Below are 22,077 nucleotides of genomic sequence, written 5' to 3' on the forward strand. Positions count from 1 at the left end.
GCTACTACTACTACATATCTGGTGTCAAAGAAGATAGGCAGACTCCACCTTATTCCTGCTGCATGTGTATTTTCAACATACAAACACCTGTATTGGTATTAATTTGAGAGATTCTTTTCCTGTACATTTGCTAACTGCTGCAGTCTGTCTAAACATCTCTGGGACTTGTATTTTTTAGAATACATTATTTAAATATGTCTTTATCTGTAGTGATTTATTGAATGCGCAAGTAAATAAACAATTGATAGGTTTACTTGGAAATATGTTTCCCTGGGTTCAGTGGGATGTAACCCTTTCTGAAATGTACATAGAATCACATATGCTATAGCAATTCAGGCATACTTACTAGGGCTGCCTTTCCAAACCTTGTGCCCTCCCGATGTATTGAACTACATGTTCTATCATTGCAAACCAGCATGGCTATTTCCAAGATCTCTGGGAATGATAGGAATTGTCATCATACACATCTGGTTGGTGCCAGATTTAGAGAGGCTGTATTAGAGTGTAAGACCCATTAGCCATAGTGAGATTTAATTCTGAGAAAACACATAGGATTGTGCTGTTAATCTGTATTTCAGTATGTGTGCACTTGGCAAAATTTTCACTGGATTCCCAAAGGACTACAAATGAAATTTGGTTTCTTGACAGATTCTTGGTGGCAGAAATGACCAGCAAGTCAGTAAGAACAGCCTGCTTCGGCAAAAACGAGAATGGATTGTCCCTCCTGCAGTCATCTGGGAAGAGCGTGACAATTTCAAAAAGAATCCAATCGCTAGAGTAAGTTACAAAAACATGAAAGCCTGACTGGTATGGAATAGGCTTATTGTGGAAGAAGATATTTCTTTGTCACTATTCTATTGTGCCAGCTATGTAATGAAACAATATTGGTGCCAGTAGGTGTCCCATCCCCTGCACAAACTCACTGTACTTACTTCTAAGCCCTCTCATGCCTTTCTTCCCTAATACTTATCCCTATCTATGACATCTGTTTCTCCCATTCTGCCACCTCACCTACTCTTTCTGAGGATTGCACACTTTCTCACTTACTATCCCTTAAGCATCGAGCTTTTCAGGGGTTGGAAAAATCAGTAGTCATGTTGGCTATGGGGGTTCTTGGACCTGTGCTCCAAAAAAACAATGCCCTGGAGCTCTTCCATAATATCTAAATTATCTCTAAATTAAAGAGGGGTAGTCTTATACGGTGAGTACATCCCAAACTCTATATTTTAACTGGAAAAGTTGGGGGTCGTCTTATATGCCCAGTTGTCTTATAAGTCGGAAAATACTGTATGGGAATTGTTCTTTTTTTATATATATATATATATATATATCTATAGAATTGTGATCTAGTTGAGCACCTCTGGCTGTTCTGTCACACATGTGGGAGCTTTAAAAAGTTTTTTGTTTGTTTGTTTGTTTTTGGCAATAGTTCTCAGTCTAAGAACTGTAGTCCAAAAAATAAAATTTTCAAATTCTGATCTCTACTTAATTTTCTAGTAAACCTACACTGACCTTTTAATATGTTAGCAACTTTCAAATTATGTAATGTTTCATGCATGATATGTGTTCACAATATATACTGCTTTATAACATATTAACTATCTAAGAAATATAAAGCTACACACAGTTTCATCTTGTGGTTTGTTTGTTTTTTCAAAAAAAATATTTGCATTGTTTTCCAGAAATATTTAATCTGCACCGACCAATTGCCACTGAAGTTTTCTTCTTCATGTTCTTTGCAGATACGATCTGATCGTGAAGGTGAACCAGGGTTAGTTATTACTTACACCATTTCTGGCCAAGGAGTCACAGAACCACCATATCAGTTATTTGTGATTAATGGAAAAACTGGAGACCTGAACATAACTGGAATAGTTGATCGGGAACAAACACCAATGTTGCATGTAAGTGAAGCAAATGGACTTTTTCCCATTAAGCACCTTCGGATTCATACCAATTGCCATATCTTGACTTTTCCATTTTCTGAGGGGAAGATGAATAAATGAATGAGCAAACAAGCAAGCAGCATACTTTCAAATGTCATGGCTGCTTTTACCTTACTTTCACTTATTTATGCATTTTTATTCCAGCTGAAAGGATACGCATTGGATCAAAATGGTGCAAACTTGGAAAAACCATTAGACCTACGAATTAAAGTTCTGGATGTAAATGACAACAGCCCAGTATTTTCACAGGAAGTTTTTTCAGGTTCTGTTGAAGAACTGTCCACAATAGGTAAGTCCTAGAAATGTATTTATATTTTCATTCTGACTCAGCAGCCACTTTCATATTGCATAGCTAAGTTGAATTTGTTGTATTTCTCTTAAGTATCTGTCTCTTCTGTCCCCATTTGAAACTTGTGTAGTCCTAATTATTTTTCAGATTCTGCCCATGTGTACCTGTTTTCACTGATTTTAAAACATTTGTGAAAATCACAGACATTTGAATTTAGATAGGTTGGTATAATGGATATGAGGAAATGCTAAAAGATCTAGTGCAAAGTAAATCAGCATTAGCCACAAGATGAAACGGGGGGGAAACAGATTATCTTTCATTTCATGACACCTATCCAAAAATCATGGTGGAGAAAGGGAAGTGAATTTGACTAAAATTTTAATGTGTGTTCATGACTAAACACTCATAATGCAGAATGGGGTGAAAGAATCTTTAACTGTACTATTGCAGTGAGAAGGTGAGGATTTTTAATGCTTGCTTGCAAGCCAAATGCTGTCTTGAAGGCTTCCCTACACACTGCTGCAATTACAGCATGAATAAGGCTGGGGTAGACAGGATATGCTATGTTTCTGTTTGCAGCTGGTTATGTACTTCTTCAGACCTGGCCCCCAGTCATGATGAAGTGCAAGAGTGCACCCAGCCTTCCCACATGTATAATGCTCTTGTCATGCTTCTGATGGCATCGTGTCTGCAAGTTTGCAATGTCTGAACAGGCTTCAAATAAATGTTTATCTAATTCTCTTTTGGTTAGAATTCATAGTGTTAGTGTTGATATTGAAAGTCCTAAATGGTTTGGAACTCGATACTTGAAGGAACACCTCTCCCTATGTATACCTACCATATATACTCATCTTTAAGTGGAAAAAATTAAGCCCTAAAATGGGCTTCAAAATCCTAGGTAGACATATATACAGTACAGTAATACTTTTTTGTGAGCCTTGGGAAAGCTGTGGGGAAGAGAGAGATGAGAGAAATCAGAGGTCTGTGTCCCCCTTTTTACAAGCCATCAGCTTTGGGGAAAGTTGTGGAGAAGGAAAAGAAATTGGAGGTCTGTGTCCCCCTTTTTTTGCAAGTCAGCAGCCTTGGAGAAGGTTGTAGGGAAGGGAGGGAAATTGGAGGTTTGTGTCCACACTTTGCATGCCCAGACTGTGACCCTTGGGAGAGGTCCAGAGAGGGAGAAGGAGCGAGCGAAGTGGTGTTCCTCCCTCCATTTAGATCCTTTGTTACATGCCCCTGAGTTGGACCCTCAACTTATCCACAGGTCATATAAAAATCCATGATTTTGCCCCCAATACCTGCCCTCGACTTATACATGAAGTTGACTTATACACAAGTATATATGTTACTTGAGAACTGAGGTCTGAAGGAAAAGCCCTCTAAGTTCCAACAGTCAAGGCAGTGCAGAATGGGAGGACATAGAAGAAGACCTTTTTGACTGTGGAACCCTAAATATAGAATGAGCTTAACACTTTGGAAATGGATAATGACTGAAACTAAGTCTAATGTCCCTATTAAAAGTAAGAAATTTCTGTTTAGGTCATACAATTTCTTTTAACTTTGTTTTTAATATTCTGTTTGTTCCATATAGATTTTACTGTGGGTGACTTTATTTCTGTTTTGTTCTGTTTATTAAGTTGTCATTGTTTTTAAACTGGACCAAAAAAAATTATTTATATTTCATATCTCAGTTTTAAAGTTTATTTCTTCATAGTCTAATCCTATATGTAATGATCCACCAATAGGGTGTGTTATGTTTCTACCTATTTTGCTATGTTTTGATACATTTAAGACTGTTTTAGTTTAGTGGTTTTAATATAGGGTTTTTCTTTTGTTTGTTTAACAGGTTTTTATTTTTTAGCTTTTGTACCCATAGATTTTTCTGTATATTTGTTATAATGTTTTCTAAGCCATCTAGGGAACCATACTACAAAAAAGGTAGGATATAAATAGGATATAAATAAAATCAGTAAATAGTGAGAGTAACAATTACAGTCGTCCCTCCTCATTCATGTGGGGGGGGGGGGGTCTGTTCCAGACCATCATCACCCCGTGAATGAGAAAAAATGCAGATAGACAAGCCCCATTGACTATGGTGGTGGTGCTGTCAGCGCAACTGCTGGGGTCCAACAACCCTTGTCAGCAACTCTAACGAGTCCTGGGGTTAAATCAGACCCGTGGAGCAGAGCTGGCAAATTTCCAGAAGCCGAAGCGTGGCTCCCAGAGTCCAATTGGGATGACAGCAACTGGATGTCTTCCAGGAACTGCAGTAATGCAGGAACCTCCAGGGACACACAGCAAACCGATGCTGTAGCTTCTTCTGATAAACCACCAGAGAAACAAAAATCCCTAGTGTCCTTTATTAACAGTGCTATAATACAAAACTAGATCTCTCAAATTCCACAACATACCAATCCAAACTCCTACTTCAAATCCACACCACACCCTTGCAACCCCTGGGCTTATATAGACTCCAGACCATGTGGTCTCCCAAACCCAGTGAGTTCAGGTGTGTAGCCATGTCATGTGTCTCCTGTGCAATCCAGACACATGTTTCATCAGCCATGGCTAGTGCACTTGGACACTGAAGAGTCCTTGACACAATGAGCTTCAGCTGTACTAGATCAGCCTTGCCACTCTGCTGAAGGCTCATGGCCAAACACACACACATCAAGCATTTCCCTGTGTGCTGTGTTTTAACCCTTCCCACCATTTTTTCCTGCCTGGCTTGCTGCTCGTGGAAACTCAAAACTGCGAACAGGAAGTCCATGGATGGGGAGGGACAAATGTATATACCAGGATAAGTATCTTTAGGATTTAGGTGTCTAGTGCACACTGTTTGACCAAGCACCTGTATTCGAACTAAATGTTTTATTTCTGGTAGATTGTTTGGAAACCTTCAGCATCACTCTATGACAGTGCTTTCTTTGAATTTTTAGGTACTGTTGTGATGAAGATAACTGCAACTGATGCAGATGAGCCTGGTACCCTTAATTCCCAAATTGCTTACAGGATTGTTTCACAGCAACCTGATCAGCCTCCAGCATTTATAATTAACAAAGCAACAGGCGAAGTTCGGACTGCTGTCTTCCAACTTGACAGAGAGGTATTTTTGTTTATGGTTACCCTTTTCTTGTTATCTTTTAATAACTATCTATCTTAAATTATCTGGAATTGCATTTATGGGTGAGCTTTTATGGATTTTTCAATTGCCTTTGTCAAACACTGGGTTGGATCCAAATTTTTCATTCCTTGGAAAGGTTCCTGGAAGTTCTTAAACCACAATCCAATGGTGGAGTAAAGGAATAGGAAGGCAATTTTTTCTGATTTTTAATTCCTCTGACAGTCCCTGCTATCTCCTGTCATGTTGCTTCAAATCTCCAAAATAACTTTTCAGGATACATGGGGGGGCACTATAAGAGGAGGGAAGAATTGCAAAAATAACCTCCCTGCCTCCTTCTGCCAGTCCAGAAGGAACTCTACTGAATGCTAGACTGGACCAAACATAAATAATCTGATGTCTAAATATAGCTCACTGCCAGCTACAGAAGCAGTGTTTCTCATCTTTTGGTCCTCCAGGTATTTTAAACTTTAACTCTCAGAATCCCAGACCATTAGCCATGGTGGTTGGGGCTTCTGGGAGATAAACTGCAAAACATCTAAATGACCAAAGTTTAAGTACCTACTGCTTTAACACCTAAATCCAATTGTTAATCCATCAAAATCTAGTTATTGGTCCCAGGTTACTCCAGAATTTTAAATGGGACCAATGCATTGACTATTGGAGCATGTTACTTCTGCTTTGTTGCATCACCATTAAGCAGCAAATGGCAAAAAAATGTTCTAACATGCTGCTGTGACTGAGACAGAAGAAAGGACTTCAATCAATAGATTAGTTGCAACCTTTTTCCCCCTGGCTGTTTTTGGTTGGAGCAGGAGCTGTGGCACTTGACTGAATTTTCTTACAAAGGTACATGTCTTTCAGGCACAAAGTAGCTACACTTTAATTGTGGAAGCAAAAGACCAAGATGGAAAGGAAAATGGGCATGGTCAACAGACTACTCTACAGATCAAGATTTTGGATGTCAATGACAATGTTCCTGTTCTTGAAAAAGACACGGTAAAGTAAATTGTTTTGTGGTTATGCACAAATACACTCCCTTTCTGCCCTGATAAATTGGATGAAATACTAAAAGGATTGTTTGTTTGCAGTATGAAGGAAGTGTTAAGGAAAATACAGCTAATGTGGAAATTATGCGATTGAAGGCCTTTGACAGAGATGAGGAATTCTCCGATAACTGGCTGGCACAGTTCACAATTTTGTCTGGCAATGAAGGAGGCTATTTCCATATAGAAACAGATCAGCAAACCAATGAAGGCATTTTGACACTGGTTAAGGTTAGTGTTTCTTACTAAGAGGCTTTGGGATGCCCTCTGCAAATAGAACACCTGTCCCATACACTTATGACTTCTTTTACACATGAAGATTGCTTGAATGGGTGCAGTAAAACTTAGATTCTACTACATTACATCTCTTGGCTTTGTCTCTGGTGGTGAGTGGGAAGTAGTTCAGGGGAGCAATCCTTCTGTGCTCTAGTTCAGTGATGGCGAACCTATGGCACGCCCTCTCTCTGGGCACATGCGCTGTCGCCCCAGCACAGAGTTTTTTACTAGAAAGCCAGAGGAACATGGCACTTTGCAATTAATAAGTGGGTTTTGGGTTGCAGTTTGGGCACTCGGCCTCAAAAAGGTTCACCATCACTGCTCTAGTTTATGCACATAAATAACTATACAACAGAATCCTATAGCAAATCAAATTATCTAGGCCAGAGTTGACTATTCTTATTGGCAGCGGTTTTCCAGGACCACGGGCAGAGCAGAGGTTAGGAAACAATAATTTTTGTACTAGCAATCCCATGGCCAGATTAGCTGGTGGATTCTGGATTTTTCCAAGCTCTGAACAGAGGTCTTTCCCAGGACAGTCACTGGATTCCATCTACTGGCATGCATACACAGGTATTCTGCCCCTATTTTGAAAAATCTGGAAATGCCAGGGGTTTGACACTTGGTAACTTATAGAAGTGAATGTGGGTGGTGGTAATTACATACAAGTTCCACGCCAGTGAACAGCCTGCTGTTTGCTTTGCTTTACTTATATTACATAGGATTACTATTTAATGACTGAACAGTTTGAATAGAAAACATGAAGAAAACTTAAATGATATGGATTTGTCTTTATTATGTCATTGTGAATAACAATAAACCAAAATATTTTTGTAATGTTCTACTAAATTAAAGACATATTGGGGCTTCTATTTGTGGTCAAAAACAGTCAGAAGTCAAGTAAAATTGCATGAGGCTTTTGAAGGCCAAACCATGAGGCATTTTTGATAAATGAAAATGAAACTGAAATTACTAGTTTGGTTTGGCTGCAGTTGTTTTGCTAGAACAAGGACGAGGACCATCAGCCCTTCAGTTGCTGATAAACTTTTACTACCTTCAGTTTTTGATAAACTTTTACTCCTATAATCCTTCAGTCATGACCACATTGGCAGGACATGATGGGAATAAGAGTCCAACACTATCCAGAGAATGCTCCCCAGCATTTGTCTGAGTGGAGTACTAATTTGTTTGAGTGGAGTACAGCTGTTTGCAGTGTGGGTTTGTTTGGAATAGTTCAAGCCAAATTCACTCTTTTTATCAAGGAAGGTCTTAAGCATGGAACATTTATTCATTCTTCAGTTTAGAATTTGCAGTATGCATATTCTCATTTGAGTTAATTTTTCCTTGTTGTCATTGTAGGAAATTAATTATGAAGACCTGAAGAGTGCTGACTTGAATATTGTTGTTGCTAACAAAGCAGCATATCACCAATCAATTATTAATCAAGGTTTTCAAGCAAAATCAATTCCAATTAAAATAAATGTGGAAAATGTGAGAGAAGGCCCTGTATTTAAGCCTCAAACATTGGTGATTAAAGGAAATGAAAAAATGACAGTCAACCAGATTATTGGGAGTTTTCAAGCTTATGATGAAGACACTGGGAGGATAGCAGAAAATGTCAGGTGAAATTCCTTTCTTTGTCATATCAGTTTGTAACAATCAGTAAACTAATTGATATTTCCTATGTGAGAACTATACCAGGTCATACCAGAGGAGGATCGAGTCCAACATTTTGTTCCCATAGTGTCAGCCAGCTATCTGCAGGAAGCCTCCAAGAAGGATGAAATACATTTACACCTCCCTTTTGCACAGCCTTGGAATTCGCGTCTGCACTTATATGTGAGCGGCAAACAAAGGGGGAACATAATGGGGCATGTGTCCCATTATGATGGGGCTTCAATATAGGTGGGTTTCAATTTTCACAGGGAGGTGTCCACAACTGTAGATGCATATCTTGCCTTGCACTCCTATTTCAGACACATAATTTTTAAACGTGGACAATAAGTTCCAAGATGTTGCAAAAAACAAAGAAAAAGCAGATGAAGATGTTTTACTGTCTACCAGAGCTACCAAGCTTGTGTGACTGTGAACCAAAAATGCCTTCTATATTGTGATTTCTGTAAACATTCTAACACATGTGTAAAATTTTTACAGGTATGCCAAAGATAAGGATGTTGCAAACTGGTTCATAATAGATTCCAAAACATCTGAAATAAAACTGATTAAGGTGCCAGACTATGAATCACCATTTGTTTTCAATGGTACTTACACTGCAACAATTTTGGCCATAAGTAACGGTGAGTTGATTACCTTTTCTCTTCTTCTTTAAGAATCCATCAACATTTCATTCATGGCATACTAAAGGCCATCTATCCAGTATGTTAGCTGATCTGGAAAGTGCAAGCTATGCTTTTTTGGCTATATTTACTAACTAGCCATTGTTTGTGGTTGCTCCACATGGCTTCCTCCACCTCCCTCAGAATGCTGTGATATTTACATAGGCCTTGGGAGATACTCAGGGATCTACTCTCATTTGAAGTGTGGCATATTAGGCAGCAATTGAAAGTGAGATTCTCTTCCTCTGCTCTGAATAGACTAATCATATTCCTCCTCCAGAACAATGCATAAATGAGAACTCAGGGTTGCAAATCTGCTGCTAGCATCATCTTGATTGAATGCCTAATGTGGTACCACATCCCCATTTTGTTCTGTTGTGTATTAGTATGGTGCAAGCTGCTGTTCAGCTTCACTGACATGGTTCTGCACTTCCTGATGCCAAAATCTTGTACAGCTGTCTTTTAGTCTACAGAGCCTAAATAAATGAAGTAACACTAAAGCAGCAAATTCTATGAGTTTACGAGCCTTTTACACTCTACAGTTATAGTACTGTGATTCCATTTAAATTGCTGTGGCAACATTCTATGGAATCCTGGGATTTGCAGTTTACAGAGCAATATTTAAAATTCTCAACCAGAGAGCTCTAGTCACTCAGCAAATTTCATAGGATGGAACCATGGCAGTTAAATTGGAATCAGAACTATAAATGTATTGTTCAAAAGAGCCCAGATCATTTCCAAGCAAATGTGTTCTCAAGTACAGAATGTCTTATTTCCAACCATGCTTTCCAGCATTACACCTCCAAATACTGAGTTCATATTAAAACTTTCTATCATGTCAAGGAAATAAATAAATTCCTTTGAAAAGATTTGTAGTCATTCATTGAAAAATACCAATGTTTTGTCTTTCATATTTTGCAGACATCCCTTCACAAACAGCCACAGGTACCATTGTAATTGAAGTACAGGATTTTAATGACCACTGTCCAACTCTAGTGACTCGAGAGACAACTGTCTGTACAGATACAAAGTTCATTAACGTCACTGCTGAGGATCGAGACACTCATCCAAATGGTGGCCCTTTTACTTTCACTATCATTGATGACTCTGAAAGGATGTCATACAGATGGATAATTGGCCAGGTGGATGGTAAGAGGCAGTGTCACACATTTAACAGAGATCGAGTGACTGTTGCTATTAGACTTGGAATGATAAACATTAACTATTAGTCAATGCTCAGAATGCCTACTGTTTTAACTATGCGTGAACATGTATTTTATAGTGTTCAAAACCTAGAAATGTGTTTCTGGAAATCTGATTAGCTTATCTTAATAAAGTTGTCTCTCTGTATCCATGGATTCAACCAACCATGGTTTAAAAATATTCACACATACCGTATATACTCAACTATAAGTCAAGAAATGTATACCCCAAAATTGCCCCTAAAATCTTGGGTAGACTTATAGAAGGGTCAACGCAGCAATGGTGCTTAGTAAGGTCTTATAGCAAGTAAGCCTGATACCCCAGTCTCCATTGAATTCCTCCCCTCCTGTCCGTTTGCATGCCTTTGCTTCCTATCCTATCGGGAAAACTCCCCTTTGAAAAGCATTTGCCCAGTCCATTTGCAAGCCTTTCCTTCCCTGGTCCGTTTGCAAACCTTTGTTTCCTATGGGGAAAACTCCCCATTGAAAAGCACTTCCCTGGTCCCTTTGCAAGCCTTTGCATCCTATGGGGAAAACTCCCCGTAGAAAAGCACTTACCTGGTGCATTTTGCAAGCCTTTGCTTCCTGTGGAAACAACTCTCCATTTAAATCCATTTGCTTCCTAGAGGTCCAGAGAAGGAGATGGAGGGACGGAAGTGGTATTTCCCCCTTTCCATCCTTCCTTATGGCCCCTAAGTTTTACCCTCTACTTATCCACAGGTCATATCAAAATCCAGGATTTTAACCCTGAAACTTTCCCTCGACTTATACATGAGGTCGACTTATAAATAAGTATATATGGTAATTCCAAAAAGGAAACCTTGATTTTTGCTTTTTATATAAGTGACACCATTTTACTACTGTTTTATATAATAGTATTTGAATATCCACAGATTTTGGTTTTCAGGGGTGGTCCTGGAACCAAACCATGGTGAATACCAAAGTATATATGTCTAGATCACATTTATTTCTTATATACGTCCCCCATTCTTCTCCCCTTCTTTTGTAGTTATACAAAATCCAGTTCATTTTTGTTTTTAAATAAGAGAAATCAAATATGCATTAATTTTAACTCTCTAAACTCTAAAACAAAGAATGCAGTTTTCATAGTGTTTTCCATCAATCACAAAAGAGCAGATGTGTCTTCACATAACATGACTTTGTTCTTTAGAACATTTAACAAGTAACCTGGAAATCAGTGCTTTTCCTCATAATATTCCAATGGGTTGTTGTTTTTGTTAACTGAAAGGATGGATTTTATTTCACCCTCTTGTATTCCTTTGTTATAGCTTAGTTGTTGTCACTGTTGTTTTCTTTCTTGCAAAGGAACTAGAGCACAGTTGGTGCCACAGAATGTGAATCCTGGAACATACGAAGTTCCACTCTTAGTGAAAGATAACCAAGGCTTGAGTTGTCCTGAACCACAGATCCTAAAGGTGCAGGTTTGCGATTGTGTAGATGGTGCTGGTTGCCAAGAAGCAATTGTTGGTTCCTCCGTTGTCCTTGGACCCTCAGCAATTGCACTGATCATTTTGGCATTATTGTTGCTTCTGCGTAAGTAACTTCTTTATCTGTAAACATGAAAACTGAGTTGAGAAGTGTTACTTTTTAGACTGCAGCTCCTAGAATTCCTAGCCTGTGTTGCCATAAAAGTATTTTCTACAAACTCAGAATTGTAGCTAATGCTTTGTTTCCCGTGAGCCTCTGGCAGAATTGTTCCTTCATTCAGTGGCTTGCAGTGTAGTTTTTTTTTAAAAAAAATAGTCTCTACGCACAAAACAATAGTTAAGCTTCTTCCTATGAACATTAGATCCACAGTAAATTAGACTGGTGGCATGTCTAGTCTAGTGTTCTGTTAACACAGTGGCCAATTTAGGCTTATGGGAATCCTGTCAGAAGGATGGGAGTGAAACTAAACTGTTTCATGTTCCCCAGCAACTTATATACAGAGGCATATTGTCTCAACTAGTGGCGGCCATATGCATTAATTCTGATTAGTTGTCATTGATGGCCCTGAACTGGGCAGTTGCATGCTCTCATATACTCATGATTTTAGCAGGATTTAATTTCATGTCATAATTCTATTCAAGTCAAAAGGATTTAAAAGTGACTCACTTTCTGGGGCTTTTATATGATACTAGGAGGAACATGGGACAAAGTGTAATGAACACTTAGCTTATCCTTGGTTTTGATGTGTTTAGAACTTATGCTCTTTATTTCTTTTTATCTCTTGCCACAAAATGCATTTTTCTGATTCTAAGAAATGTCATCCAGCAGTTTAGCAGAAAAGCTAGGTGGGCAGCCAGAAGCCTTCTAAACTGGGTTTAGCAAGACAGGATTAGGGCACTATGTTCTGTGCACATTAAAATAATGATAATCAAAAATTGCATCCCCAAAAGGAGTGAATTCTGCAAACTGTATAATCTGTGAAAATTACTTGTGTGTGTATTTTTAATCTGGCACAATTCTCCTTTTGTTAACCAGCATTAGGAACAGGGAGCTATACAAAACTTCCAAGGATCAAAAACCCTATTCCCTAATTGCTAGGAATATTGTTCTGCCTTTCATCTGGAGCAGAGGTTGAAAAAGTAACTTCTTTGGACAAATTTTCCCATGAGTTGCCCAGGGGAGTCCAGAGTTTGAAGAAGTAACATTTGTTGGCTCTGGCCTGGAGTCTGTAATTTTACAAGTTGCACATTTATCTATTTTCAAGCCCTTCTTCACAGTCTTAAAGGCTAGAATCATGTTTTATGTACTGGCTAAACTAATGCTGAGGCTTTCAAGAAACATGGTTTTATACCTAATAACAGGTTAGATATTTGTATGATAATGTTGGAGAATATGTGCAGTCCTGATTATCTGCTTAACAGTGAGACATTTGAAAAGAATGGAAATTATTTACTGATGTTAGAGCTTCATTTTCAGTTGTTCTCACTTCATTGGAATGTTAAAATGTGTGGAGCTAGCAGGACTGATATGCAGCCTGTTTGTCATACCCCAGTGTTTCTATGAAATGGCTGTGTTTATTAAAAGCAGTATATTGTTTTGAACTGATTATCTAACATAGATGGATAATCGCAAACACAATTTCTTTTGACTGTTCCTTTATAGTTGTGCCTCTCTTACTGCTGGCATGTGGCTTTGGATCAGGCACTGGAAAAGGTTTTGTAGCAATACCTGATACCAGCGAAGAAATGTTACGAAACTGGAACAGTGAGGGGGCAGCTCCTGAAGACAAGGTATCTTGTGTTTTGCTTTGTTTCTTCATCTACCAACTTCAGATTCCCACTAATCTTGCCCAGTAAATTGAATGGAACATATTCTCTACTAAGTGTACAGAAGTGGAGCCTAAACTTTTATTCTAGAGAGAGTTAAGAATAAATTATTAGGCTCCAATCCTTTAGCCTCTTATCTGGGAGCAATCCCCCACTAAATTCAATGGGGTGTACTTCCGAGGAGACAGATATCTGATTGCATGGTAAAAATCACACAGATGCATTTGTTTTATATCAGTATAAATCTAATAGTGTAATTTATTTGCAGAGTTAGAAAAAGAAAGAGATTGAATAAAAGAGAGAGACTAATATGGTTGTGAAGGTATTGGTGTGAGAGTATGAAGTGACTAGGCATACAAATCTAAACACAGTCAATTGATGATAAACCCATTTAAACCAGTGTGACAAAGGCTAAAGTCTGATATGCACTCACATTACACTTGGAGAGTAACTCTCACTGGAATGAATGGGACTTACTTCTGAACAGAAATGAATAGAATTGCATTTTTCACTCCACATATCCACAGGCAGGTTCAGGATGTGAAGAAGGTAATCTCACATTAATTTCTGTAGAGCAACTGTAAAAACTATTATGGCTGTTCCACTTGGGAGGAAAATGAATAGCTGAAACTTTTGGCAATATGTTTCAGTATTGTGGTGCCAAATGAGTTTTGCTTCCTGGCTAGTCAGTCTGGTGTGTCATGTGTGTATGTGTTGATGATTCCAGCTTTTACACTTTTAATTGTTGTCTTTGATGTTAGGCAATTCTCAGTCTCGGGGCTCCCCCAGCATTGGACAATTCAGCCTCTAATATGGGACTAGTAGCAACAGGTGTAGGAGCAGGAGCGACCGGTGCAGGAGCAGCTGCAGGAGGAGGTGGAGGAGGTGGTGGTGGTTCTTCTTCTGTGTTCAGAGACCAGTACATCAGCAGGGAAGAGCAAACGGCTCTCCTTTCTGGGGCAGATTATAGAGGCATGAGATTAGGAGGAACCTCAGCCACAGCAGCCGGAGGTGGCATGACAGCTACAGGAAGCTTGGCAGCAGGAGGAACTATGACACTAGGTGCTGGAAGAACTATAGCCATGGAAAGTGGAGGCACTGTGAATGAAGATTTCTTGAGGAGTTACTTCAGTGAGGTAAGATTTTGCCTTTGAGAAACACGCTTTCTTAGTCCACGTTTTTATTTTCACTTTTCATTCTGAGGCATTTATACTTCTTCACTCTTCTTTTTATAATGATTTGTTTTTTATTAGGTTTGGGGGGTTCACCATCTTTTTCACAGTAGTGACAGTTCAGACTTGATTTGTTCTTGGTTCAGTTCATTTCTCTTTTTGGCAGCCCATGGTATCCTCAGAACTGTCCTCCAGTGCCACTTTTCAAATGAGTTGATTTTCTTCCTGTGAGCTTTCTTCACTATCCAGCTTTCAGAACCATACATACAAATTGATATATTCAGCTACCATTTATTGTAGCCATATATAAATAATAGTTTAAATTTCAGCATATACCAGTTCTAAGTTAGACAGTCTATATGTCTGAAAAGAAAATGGTTTTTAAGGAATTATAAAAGGCAATAAAACACATTATCAGAAGTTGCTGATGTGTAAAAATAGTTTTTTGGCAAAAGATAGATAGATAGATAGATAGATAGATAGATAGATAGATATTGAAAAGGCATTAAATAAAATGTTTTCGGTTCCCTAGTATCCTGCTGCCAAAGTTTAACTTTGTAGTTCATGGTTTACAGGAAATTAAACTGCTGTAAACAGCAGTCCTTCAAATGTGGTTAGACTTCAACTTCTAGCATTCTTCATAGCTATGCTGCTTGAAGTTGGGAGTTGCAGTACAAAAACAGCTGGAGGGCTGCATGATTCCCTCTTCCTGGTATACAGCCTACAAGACAAGGGGATACTCATGTATCATTCTGGATTAAAACCTAAAATGTTAACATGAACTGCATTGTAGTTTGAAAGGATTTGTTAAATTAGTGTTTATATTCAAAGAAATTACAGCTTCTGAACACCCAAAGTTCTTGTTCTTCCACATTTTAGAAAGCTGATGCTTTTGCTGACGAAGATGAAACACAACTTGCAAAAGACTGCCTACTAGTTTATTCTCAGGATGAAGAGAAAGATTCTGCCCGTGGCTCAGTTGGCTGCTGCAGCTTTATTGAGGATGACTTCGATGAGCACTTCCTGGATGACCTGGGAGATAAATTTAAGACTCTTGCTGAGATCTGTATGGGCAAACATGTAGGCATGGGAGTTGGGCAGCTCAGCTCCCAAGTGCCAAAAAATGCAAGTCCTAGTCTTACAGTGAATGAGTCAGATTCACAATACTTGCACCAGCAGAATGTTGTAAGTTCAGAACAAACCTATGCTTCAGGGCCAAGCTACCAGTTATCTAAACCTACAGAGCGCTTTGGTTCAGGAACCGTGACGGAGGAAACAGTCACTGAGACAAAATTTACATCTAACCTGAAGCAAGCTAGGCCCATACCTGACCCTATAATTAGTAGCAGCAATGTTGTAGTAACAGAAACATCTTATGGGGCAAGACCCCCTACAGTAATCCTTGACCCTCAGTTTACGGAGAATGTGGTTGTAACAGAGAGAGTACTTGCTCCAGCTTCTAGTTTACAGAATGTATTGGATATGCCTCCTGGAGCTTTTCCAGACCTCCCAGATTCAAAATATGTTGTGGTGAGAGAAAGGGAGAGGGTCCTTGTGCCCAGTTCTGACCTGAAGGCTCCCTTAAGCAATTTATCAGAAGGACAAAATGTGGTAGTAACTGAGACTCTGATGACACCCAGTAGTGGTAGGCAGAGCACAACAGAACCAACCACCTATTCTGACACTGAGAGGCAGGAACATGTTTTCATCTCAGAACCTTTTCTTAATCAAACCAATGCTCAGGAAGTACTGTCCTCTGGTTCTACCTTGAGTAAGTCATCAACATTTAAAAAATACAGCTCTGTGCAGTATACACGCTCATAGTGTATATTTATCCATTGTTTTTATTTACATTTAACATTGTTGGGGTTAATAGGTGACTTTTGTAAAGCTGAATAAGATACTTAACTTTCCTCAGTGTTTGATGTTACATAAAACACGGTAGCAATCAAAGAAAATATCAGAATTAAGTATACAACCCTAAACATCTTTGCTAGGGAGCAAGCATAATTAAAAACAGTGGTATTAAAAACCCATAAGATTATAGTGTAAAAAACATACTGCAAGAGGCTACTGATAACTGTGGAGCTGGAAAGAATGCGGCTAATCAAAAATAACAGCTTGGACATCTCTCTGCTTATACTTTGCTAGACACAGTCATAGTTCCTAGTAGGTGTATTCAGGATTATGGCATTTGATCGGCAAACAATCTATTCTAATGACTTGCATCTTGTGAGTGACATATGCCAATGTAAACTGATGTATGTCTTTTTTATGGCTGTAGAGGGAGGAATTCACAGCCTCCCTCATGCAGCAATCTCCAGTCTGTGAAAACCGACCTGTCTCTTACTGTTCTCCCTTACAACACAGCTATGCAGCAGCCAATAGAAAGCAGCTAAGAGGAATGTGGTTACAGCCCTATTGCCAGATGCTCAATTATGAAGTTTCCTCCAGGATCTCCTTGGGTCTTCCAGAGGTTCTGATGGATAATGTCGTTGTGTTTCTGGTTTTGACTCAGACACTTCTCAGCTGCCACCCCCTGCTCTCCACTGGCCACTGTGTGGTTGTGTTGGCGTGGTGTCCATAGGCGGATGGATTTTCAGAAAGGGGCAATGGGATTTGTTTCTGTCTTGGTGGAAATGTATGTCGTTGTCTCCCCCTGCAGGATTACAGCCACTACTTTTGTAGCTAGGGCTATATAATAGCAACCGCATATTCTCTAAAAAGAAAAAAAAGTGGGTATCTCACTTTGTTCTTAAGAGTTCCTCCTCAGGATTTTGATATACTTAAAAGCAAAGATTAATGTAAAAGAGATGGCTTGAAGAAGAGAATCTTCCCAAATATTGTTTCATATAGCTAACATCTGATTTCAAATATGAGCTTGATTTATTTACATGCAAGTATTGTTTGAAAATGTATCAAAAGAGGCCATTGCATTCTTTCTGTGGGTTTCTGGGACAGCAAGGTAAGCATTAGGAAGGCTAAAGTGCAATACATGGTTGCAGTACAGAGAGCTTTTGTTCAGATGGATAGTCAACCATGAACTCTTTTCTGGATGCTACATTCTATTTCTTTATATGTTGTTTTTCTGTCTATTCCCACCACCACCACCCCAGCAACAGTCAAGTTATCATTGCATATTCCAGTGAGTATTCCCAGTCTGTTTTAAGTAAATATGCATAGAATTTTGCTGTTGGGTTCATCATATAATTTGTGAAACTGGAGTTACGAAATAGAAGCCCATAACAAAAGGAGATTTGATCATATGAGCACAAGAGTCCTGATATTTTCATCATTCCCATTGTCCCATTCTTTTTGGCTTCATTTTGACTTTAACATATGAAATGAATTAAAATAGTGTGTTTCCATCTCAGGAATGCAGGATAGGCTGTATTTTTAACAGACCAAATAATGTAATAGCTTGGTAATATATATGTATAAGTACACAGTAGAGTAAATATGGTGTAGTGGAAAGAAAATTGGACCAGAGAGAACTGAAGTCAGGCCTTTATACCACTCAGCTATGAAACTGACTTACATTGATTTTAGATCTTTTTATTGTTTGTATCATATCTATCAGGGAGTCAGGTGTGGCATATTAGTTTAAGTGTTGGACTGCAACTCAACAAGACCAGGGTTCAATTCCCCACTCAGCCATGAAACCCACTTGTGACCTAGGGTAAGTCACATGCTCTTAGCCTCAGGGGAAGGCAATGACAAAGCTCTGCTGAACAAATCCTGCTGAGAAAATCCCCTTATAGGTTCACTTTACGGCCACCATAAGCTGGAAATGACTAGAAGGTAAACAACAAAAACAAAATGATACCTGTTGTATATGAAAGCAATAAGTACAACTGACTGTTGCACTATTCACTTTTCCCCCTATCTGTCACTGTGTACATAATATACCTATTTGATAAGAAGAAGCAAAGCATATCATGGTAAATATTTTTAAGGGGGAGGGGACAAAACATATTCAATGAACATTTTTTATTTTACAGAAAAGGTTACTGCTCATTTCAAGTTTCCCCCCCAATCAGCAACATCATCTGCAAGAAGTTGCATGCATATGGGTAGTAATGCTATATTGACACTAAAACTATATTGGTAGCCCACTAAGGATGTATATATAATTCCTGTTGTGCCTTCCAACAGATGACACAGATTTATGGGCCTTTAACTTTGTGATCTCTTTTATTTTATGTAACTCGACTTGGCTGTGCACTGATGTCATAATTGAAAGGTGGGATCATTGTGCTGTAATTTTTTATAGAATTTCAAATAAAATACATACATTTTGTCATTGCATTATTTCAAGTAGCTGAAAAACTTTTAACTAGCAAATTTAAACAGAACTGCTTTACATTTTCTGGCACAGTTTACTAAAGGTTAATTGTTAACAAAGTGAATTTGAAAGCTATGTGTAGAGACTTGCACCAAACTTAATTCACAATTCAGCCATATTGAGTTCACTCACATTTATTCCAAAGCAATGAGTGCATCCTTAGCACAATTTCATCATTTTAAAATAGCTTTGTATTCTGTTCAGAGAAGAGAAAGAAGTGTTCTAGCAGGAAAGAAAGAAATGGAATACTGAGTTGATTATTGATCAGAGTGCTGAGACATAGGTCTAGTTCCCAGGAATATGATAAGCCTTTCAGTGAGAAAATGTCCATGTTGAGGGATGTCCTATATTAAAAGTGCAATTACATGAATGCCTGGGGAGAAGTCCATGGCATAATGACTTATGACATGTCTCAGATGTTCAGTGGTGCTTAATTTTGAGCAAAGATCCTTGTATTTTTATGTGCTTTCAAGTCACCTGTCAACATATGGCCACTCCATGAAATTCACAAGGGTTCCTTAGGCAAGGAATACTCAGAGGTGATTTTCCCTGTTCCTTCCTGTGAAATACAGCCTACAGCATCTGGCATTAGTTAGTAGTCTCTCATCCAAATACTAACCAGGGCTTTAGCTTCCAGAATCAGACAGGATTGAATGTCTTTAGGGTATTTAGGTCACCAAAGATCCATATCTAGAAGTAAGCTACATTTTTCTGTTTGTTCATTGATTTTATATTCCACCTTTCACCTATGGAGGACCCAAGAACTGTACTCAGTGGGACTAACTCTCTTTATCATTATGCAAAGGACTGTGCTGTTGGTGTGATATTTCCCCACTGCACACAAACACATACTACATTTTTTTCATTCCATGTCACATTACTGAGAATTGGGTGATTAGAAAATTTGGGGTGAAACAGACTGCTCCAAAGGAGTGGCTTGCTGACGCCTTTTTGAAAGCCAGATCAGGACCATGACAATCTCACACAGCGGTCCCAATCTGGCATTTTTCAAGGCCAAAAAGAAGTGGCAAAATGCTGCTTCTTTTTGGCCCAGAAAAAGGGTACCCTTGCTACTACCATGGCACTTTTCTGTGCTCCTTTTGGTCAGGTGGGTGGCATGATGCCAGCTTGGGAGTGGCGTCAGGGGATGTGTTGTCCAAACCCCGTGCCAGCCCCAAACCGGCACTTACTCCCAGTCTGTACAGCCCTATTACTTTTAAGCATTTTCATTCACATAGGCTTTTAATGTACAATTATGTCAGGGAGGCTTTTATATAGGGTGTGTATTTTAGCTGTGTTTTTAACTTTTGTATGATGAATATCAATTTTATGCTGTCTTAGCTAGTTGATTTTGTCTTTTAAATTTTTATTGTAAAGTTTTAAAATAGTTTTCTTTGTGAGCAGCCTTTGGTCCCTTTCTGCGAGAAAGGCAACATAAAAATGAAATGAAATAAATACATTTGGCCCTCCACATTTGTGGCTTTGACTTTGGGGATTTGACTATTTGCAGGTTTCATTATGTTCTCTCTAGGAATCTCCCACATCCTCCAGCGCAATTCTGCTGGCAGTTGACCATAGAGTAGTGCTAGAGAACCTAGAGGTTCCTAGAGAAAATATTTCTCTAGGCATTCGTAGGTCCACCAGCATGATTTCTATGATCAACTCCTGGCAGATGTTGACCATAGAGTTGCACTGGAGGACTTGGAGATTCCTAGAGAGATGATCTCTCATGTAAAAAGAATAGTGTATTTTTATTTGCAGTTTTTCCACATTCATGGGGAGTCTTTCAACCCTAACCTCACTAAACCTGAAGGGACCACAGTAAACCATTCTGTGTAGAATGCCCTGGAAGACCTGACCGGGTGTGTGTGTGTGTGTGTGGAACAACCAGAGTTTCATGATATGTTAGAGAAATGGGGCAAAATTACAAAGAAGTGGATCACACGATATTTTTCTGAACTCTGCAACCACAGGAGAAGTCAAACTGGTGCTCAATATTGAGATACTACTTCTCCAATGCTGAAAGACCTGTAGTGGTTGCTAATTGCCAATTCAAGGTGGAGGCTGGCTATCCTAAAGTATACCCTCAAGTATCTTAAAGTGGGACAGTTGGCTATTCAGCTTGGGATGTGACTTGTACCCTGTCCTGCTAAGAGCTTGTCATAACATAACCTCTTCAGGAAAGTCCTGAACATACCATTACCTGCAGAAGTCCACTTAACGGGGATATGAAGGAGGGCTTCCCTTTGTGTTGCTCCCAGATTGTGGAATGCACTCTGCTCAGGATTACACGTTTCATCAAAGTGACCTTTTACTCTCTTGAGGTTTATCAATGTTTTTAACAATAAATCAATATAAAGGAGGTGGGAGATACAAGAGTGCAATCACACATGGAGGGCATATTCCTTTTATTTTCCCTGGAACCACATCATCAATCAAATTTCCTCTTTTCCCCACTGGTAAGCAGCACCAGCAGCCCCTTCCAGGGCTTTAGAGTTGCTGGAGGGAGGCCTTGCTGGAGAGAAAAGGCTAGAGATTGTTTCCAATACGAGTGTGTGGATGTATGTGTTGTCTTATGGCAATCCCATCAATTTCACAGAGTTTTCTTAGGCAAGCAATCCCCAGAGGTGGCTGAAATACAGCCTATAGCACCTGGTACTTGTTGACAGTGTCCCATTCAGGCACTAACCACTGCTGACCCTGCTTAGGTTCCAAGACTAAACAGGTTCTGGTGCCATTAGGATTCCCATACCTCATCCAAAAAGAGACACGCACATATGCAAGCCACACTTTACACACATGTATTTTACTGAGAATGCTGCCCAGAAGGAACAAATGCAAGTGCCTGCACATTTTTCCAACGGCCACTAATTCAGAATCCCTAATAAGCAGATGGGAGGGGGAGTTACCTTGAAGGATCAGTTTAGAAGGAAAAAGTTAAACCTTCCATCTCCACCCTTGAATGGTGACATGCCCATCTTTTTCAGAGTTGGACTCTTCTCCCATGGCTGCTTTAAGATCCATTGATTTCAGCTAGTCTACACTAAGCAAGATTAATTCTGAATCCAATCT

At 39.1% G+C, this 22,077-nt stretch overlaps 1 protein-coding gene across 1 annotated transcript in view; it reads left to right on the forward strand.

Annotated features, from left to right (window-relative positions):
• DSG2 (desmoglein 2) overlaps window positions 1-18,968 on the forward strand; it is a 34,419-nt gene extending 15,451 nt beyond the window's left edge. Inside the window, exons 3-15 of the mRNA XM_042464434.1 lie at window positions 649-777; window positions 1,743-1,904; window positions 2,091-2,235; window positions 5,172-5,338; window positions 6,218-6,352; window positions 6,445-6,630; window positions 8,035-8,297; window positions 8,830-8,972; window positions 9,933-10,160; window positions 11,540-11,767; window positions 13,325-13,452; window positions 14,250-14,624; window positions 15,540-18,968. Of these exons, the coding sequence (XP_042320368.1) occupies window positions 649-777; window positions 1,743-1,904; window positions 2,091-2,235; window positions 5,172-5,338; window positions 6,218-6,352; window positions 6,445-6,630; window positions 8,035-8,297; window positions 8,830-8,972; window positions 9,933-10,160; window positions 11,540-11,767; window positions 13,325-13,452; window positions 14,250-14,624; window positions 15,540-16,484 (3,234 nt within the window). The 3' untranslated portion in view covers window positions 16,485-18,968. The remainder of the gene's footprint in view (window positions 1-648; window positions 778-1,742; window positions 1,905-2,090; window positions 2,236-5,171; window positions 5,339-6,217; window positions 6,353-6,444; window positions 6,631-8,034; window positions 8,298-8,829; window positions 8,973-9,932; window positions 10,161-11,539; window positions 11,768-13,324; window positions 13,453-14,249; window positions 14,625-15,539) is intronic.
• Window positions 18,969-22,077: the final 3,109 nt, after the last annotated feature.

Source organism: Sceloporus undulatus, chromosome 4, assembly GCF_019175285.1.
Source record: "Sceloporus undulatus isolate JIND9_A2432 ecotype Alabama chromosome 4, SceUnd_v1.1, whole genome shotgun sequence".
In the NCBI taxonomy this organism is placed as follows: domain Eukaryota; kingdom Metazoa; phylum Chordata; class Lepidosauria; order Squamata; family Phrynosomatidae; genus Sceloporus; species Sceloporus undulatus.